At 31.1% G+C, this 6,076-nt stretch overlaps 1 protein-coding gene across 1 annotated transcript in view; it reads right to left on the bottom strand.

The window, feature by feature from the left end:
* Positions 1-3,591, bottom strand: part of LOC100570553 (aminopeptidase N) — a 36,090-nt gene extending 32,499 nt beyond the window's left edge. Inside the window, exons 1-4 of the mRNA XM_029490828.1 lie at positions 3,408-3,591; positions 2,989-3,266; positions 1,071-1,226; positions 630-941 (exon numbers count right to left, since the gene is read on the bottom strand). Of these exons, the coding sequence (XP_029346688.1) occupies positions 630-941; positions 1,071-1,226; positions 2,989-3,266; positions 3,408-3,590 (929 nt within the window). The 5' untranslated portion in view covers position 3,591. The remainder of the gene's footprint in view (positions 1-629; positions 942-1,070; positions 1,227-2,988; positions 3,267-3,407) is intronic.
* Positions 3,592-6,076: the final 2,485 nt, after the last annotated feature.

Genomic DNA, 6,076 nt, shown 5'->3' with positions numbered 1-6,076 from the left:
AAAATAAATACATTCATCGCTCCGTTCAGAATCTAAAATTATGTGTTACGATTCAAAAAAAATTGTTATACTGCGCATACACAGAAAAATAGATGTATTATTAAATTTTTTATGCATATCTTAATCGTTGAACACACTGTATGTTAACCGTCAGCGGTGGCGTTACGAGACAGGATAATAATATATAAGATATTTACCAAATCACAATTTTATGTGATTGACCATGAATAGTCCTCATTTTACACTGAATATTTAATATAGAGATACGTGGTGCTCGTAGGCAGTCGTTCCAAGTACTTGGTACAAAACAAACCCATGTGTACTGCAGTATTAATATATTATTTTAGTCCCAATATTCTGTATACATAATAACCGTACGCTGAAAATATTTATTTAAGAATCCTTTAGGCTACAGTCGAATAGAAATGTAAACTATATTCGTGGAGATGTATCCTAAATTAAAACTAGAAATTCGATTTACAGACACCATACATTTTAGTATAATGAATAATAATTATATTATATATAATAATATAATATCATACTATATTGATAACTGTAAAATACGATTCAATTCAATATTATAGTATTATATTCTACTGGTGTTAACGAATTTTTATTTTACATACAGAAATGTGGCGAGACCCCAATTCTCCATAGAACCTGAAAGAAAATCGGGTATGGTCGCCATGTCTTGTTTGTGCAGCGGGAATTTTTCATCGAAATAATCCTCGTAGTATTTCAGGACCTTCGGTCCCAAGTTAATGGCAAATTCTGTTTGATAGGCTAAGTCTTTTTTGCATATAACACGGTACTTCACTTGGTCATTTTCACTATTTGCTTCAGTGTATACGAAATCTGACACCATGTATACTACTAAATATGTAGACATCGGTGGAGATTCTTCGAATTCGTCGACAACATAATCTGAATTCGAAGGGCTATAACATTGAATGACCAATTTCTATATTATAATATCGTACAAAATTATTTAATTAAATATTATAATTTTACTTTTACGATAAACGGTTTATTCTTTCACTTTATTATCCTGTATCAATTAGACTTACCAGTTTATTTGGTTCATACATTTCATGTTACTTATCGAAGTCAATCCTTTTTTATGACTCAATCTTATCTTGAAGGTTGCTTTATACTCAGGCTCGTCAAAACAGGGAAAAGCTCTTCGTGCGGTCAATGGCTCGAAATATGTTATAGCTAACCATCTGCGACAATATATTACGTTTTTACAGTTTTAGAGTGTTATAAACCCAATTTCAATTTACCAATCTCAAATTTGGATGTGTTTATTAGACATTATATTCGACGAACAGTTTTTCAATACGTTAACCAATAACGAACAAATATTAATCAACGTACACGAAACGCTTAGGAGTATAGATCAGACAATACATTCCATAGACAATTCCACTAAAGAAAATATTTTAAATAATAATATACCCTCCCCTCCTCTAAACTCTAGCAACCAAACCATGAATCCAGGTATTTAGGAAGCAGTTCAAACAACTGGTATTACTGGGAATAACCAACAAAGCCTCGTAGTAAATTCTGAAGGACCATCGAATACAGACACTCAAGCGATGTCAAATTTTCAAGTAACTGAAGAAAATCCAGATCAATCAGGTGTACGTTATTCATACGTACCAAGAGGAGAGACAATCGGATTGGAGGCTGCTCTAAAACACATGCAAGGGTCGTTCAGTGGAGACAAGCAGGAGGAATTAGAGATAATCTTGGAAAAATGCGAGTTTGCGCTAGCATGCGCACACGACAATGTACAGGATCGACTTCTCCAATAAATCCAAGTTAGACTGACAGGGAAAGCCCGTCAGGCTGTAAAGTTTAAGGAAATAAAACATTGGATTCAACTAAAGGAAGCGTTGAAATCTGCATTGGAACCGCAGAGGACGATCACTTATCTATTCTCAGAGTTGTATTCAACAAGGCTGAAAATTCTAGAAGATGTAACTAAGTATACAAATAGGATTGAGCAACTCTAAACAATTATCATAGAGCAATAGACGAGTGGGTACAAGTAAGGAACAAGTATCAAGAAGTAAAGAAACCAAGAGGGATTCATAGAGGGACCAAACCTCTAAAGAACTTCATCAAGGCAAGGAATCCATTAACGTTAGACAATACCGTACAAGCAGCAAGGGAGGAAAAACTGGTCAGAAACTCACAAGAAGCGACAAATGAAGTTATATGAAACGCCACACTAACCCATGAAGAATCCCACTTCTTTCCACTGTAGTAAAATTGGTCATATGGCAAAGGATTGCCGACAATGACAAACCCAAAACCTTCTTCCACAACGGCACCAATTAGAAACATTGAATGTCACTACTGTAAAAAGCCAGTACATCTGCTGAAATACTGCCGTAAAAGGAATTATGTTAGCTACAAAAAGGAAGACAACCAGCAGGAAAACCAACAGCAACCGATTGCCAGCGGTGGGCGCCCGATGAGCGAGTTAAAAAACACCGGCAACGACAAATCCTCTACTTCCAAGCAGAATTAGATCGAGATCATTTAACCTGTTACATTGAACAGACTATTAGTAATAAATCGAAGCTACTCTTAGACTCTGGGAGTGAGCTTAATATAATATAAATGTATTCTCTCGTGGATCAGAAAATCGTATATTAAGACGTCATATATCATCTGAAGGACATTGATTACCAGATAGTACACCTTACCACCCGCAGAGTAACGGGGGCTTATCCCCTCGTCCCGAAGGGAAGTCAGTTGTATTCCAGCAGAATATCTGTCCGAACTTCCGAATAAATTGTTTTACGTTGTTTAAAATAAAATATATTATAGTTGTTTATTTCGCCAAGCGTACTTTATTTAATTTGTCGTGTAGACGTACACAACAATAGAAAGAAACGAAATAACAAAAATATTTTTTTATATTTTTTTATGACTTGTGCTGTGCATTGTATTAAAATTGTTATAATAACGCACCTCGTTTGATTGCTTTCCTTGTCTACGTAGCTACTTCTATAGTAACCTACTAAATCGTCGGTGAGGTTTCCGGTAAATGGTATAGTCAGCACGTATTCGTCACAGGGCTTAAAGTTTACGGTTGACTTGACGTGCATAAGTTCTTTATCTGGATCAAAAGACACACTGCTTACTTGGATGACATTTTCACCACAGTTGGCCACAACAACACTTTTGGTATCTATGTTCAAACTGGCCGAATGCAACACAATAGTATCGGTAGCTCCTACGCATGTCATCTAAATATATTAATTATATATTATGTGACGTTATTATAAAATGTCATAAATTTCAAGACGTTTTGCCTTTTTAAATTACAACATAACTATTAGTTATTGTGAGTAAGATAATAAACTCGATGTAGTATGTTTCGTACTCACGCGAATACAAACTACTCCTTCAAACATGAATTTATCCTCCAAGTGCGTAACCACGTTCAGTTCATAGCTGACGGGTTTGAAATTAGTAGGTAATTTGAAATCGATAGTTTCTTCCGAATTAACAACCGATCCCATTAAGGACAATGCGACGATAAAAATCATTTTAAAGCCCACAAACTTCATTCTAAACACATTTTAAAAAATTTTACACGTATATATTTTTATATAATTTTTAAATTTTAAAACATTTTACAATTAATTGGCATTGGACCAGGTATCTCATATTTTGAGAACTCCATTGACTGTACTGAACATGAGAATTATGTTAATACTTTTGTAATGATATAATTGTTACCAATTTGCCATAATTGTAAAATAATAGTTTATAGATAATAAATATTTGATAATATAGTACCTATTTATAGTTATTGCAATTGTATAAAATATCATATGACAAATAAGATGATATTATGATTTATTTTGTATCGTATATTGTTATTTCTAAACAATATGTTTAAAAAAAATATATATATATTTTGTATAAGTAATTTATAAAGACATTGAAAAATTATTATTCCTAATACATTTTGTATAATATATGAAATGTTTTTCCAACTGACAAAATGGCTGCCGTACACAGCTGAGCTTCACTTGTAACAATGTAAATTGTATAGGACTTACTAAGTTACTATGTTACTAAGTATTTATGTTGGCAACGTCTTATTTCTATACTGTTAAGATGTTTACTAATTAACTTGATTACATATTATATTTAATTTATTAATTAATATAAAGCTTATACGCGTGTTTGAATAAATCATTTCAAAATTATTTTTGTCACACCTGCACCGAAAGTTTGGTTTTCGATAGCGGTTGAAGCATTGGTAAGTGTCCGTACAGTGGACGGTAAAGTGGGAATCCCTAAAACCAGGGCTTGAAACCGATTGAAAAAATTTCGATTTCGATTTCGATTTTGCATACCGGTTTCTAAATTTTTCGATTTCGTTTTCAATTTTTCAATACCGGTATTACGAAATTTCGATTTCGGTTTCGATTTTGGATACCGGTTTCTAAATTTTTCGATTTCGTTTTCAATTTTTCAATACCGGTATTACAAAATTTCGATTTCGGTTTCGATTTTGGATACCGGTTTCTAAATTTTTCGATATCGTTTTCAATTTTTCAATACCGGTATTACGAAATTTCGGTTTTGGTTTCGATTTTGGATACCGGTTTTTCATTTTTTCGATTTTGATTTTAAATTTTAGATATCGGTTTTGGGAAATTATGATTTCGATTTTAATTTTGGATACCGGTTTTTAATATTTTTGATTTTGATTTTAGTTTTTAAATATCGGTTATAGGAATCATGGTGTTGATTTTAATTTTGGATATAGGATTTAAATTTTTAGCTAGGTATCGGTTTTAGAAAATTGTCTACAACTCTGTGCAAATTGCAAACACCAGATAAATCCGCCATTAGTATTATATTTTTTATTCTTATCTGGTTTTCTTTTTTTTTGGTGCAAGAACCAAATAAGTTCGAACTTATCTGATTTTTTCTGCAAATAATGATTAGTATATTTCACTATATAGTAAACATATTACACATTAAGTAGTATGCATACTAGTTTGGTTGGTGGTACTTATTTATAGGGATTTTTTTTTTTTTATTATTTATGATCGATCCCTCCAAAAACTTTTTTACGTATGACAAAATACTTATGCAGAACTGCATACATTCTACAACTTGGTTAATGTCAAATATAATTTTCTTTGATAAAAATCATATGATTAATTTTTCATTAAAATAAAAACTTGATAATCGTGGGAAAAACCCAGATGATAACACCATGTTGAGTAAAGTTCATTAAATTTTATACAATATATATTATAGAACATAGGCAAACTTATAGTGTGTTATGCATGACTAGCATCTTTTATAGAATTCAAATTGTTTTAAATTATATAAATTTCAGAGTTTTTCAAACCATTTAAAATTTTAAATTATTTTGATCATTATGAAAAGTTTCTAAAATTGGAGTAATCTTTTGTTTTGCAGGAAGTCCTTCAATTTTTCTGCGGTATTGTCGTAATAGGAGTAAGGAAAATTCCATTTCCAAATATGCAAGACAATATTTTTCCCAAAATCCAAGTAGGAACATGTAAACCAATTTTCAGAATAATCTGATGATTTTTTTAGTTCTGCCCTGTAATGGTTGATTTATCAATATTGAATATAGTACTCAAATTTACTGAACCAATTTTTTCAAAAAATAAATCCTTATAGCTGTTACTCATTTGTAAGACATTAAAATAGAAAAAAAATACCAATTTATGCCGTAAAATAATAAAATGTACTATTATTAATATTCTATATTTTGTAAAAAGGCGATTTTAGTATTTTACTCTAAATTTAATGAACTTGGAAAAAATAAATGCTCTAACCAATAAATAGTATTTTCGCTACGTGTATTTCTTTAACATTCAATAAATTAATAAGCTGATGAATTAAAAAAACACAAAATTGACCCATATCATGCCATTCTTATTCATTTTACCTGTGCAATATTTCTGCATTGTGATATTAAAAACTAATAACCTTAATAAAATTAAATTTTTTAACAAAAAAAATACTATTCATAGGTAGTGTAATGTATTAATAATTA

This window comes from Acyrthosiphon pisum, chromosome A2, assembly GCF_005508785.2.
Source record: "Acyrthosiphon pisum isolate AL4f chromosome A2, pea_aphid_22Mar2018_4r6ur, whole genome shotgun sequence".
NCBI lineage: Eukaryota > Metazoa > Arthropoda > Insecta > Hemiptera > Aphididae > Acyrthosiphon > Acyrthosiphon pisum.
Note: the sequence above shows the minus strand (reverse complement) of the source record. Positions and strands in the feature narration are given on the sequence as shown.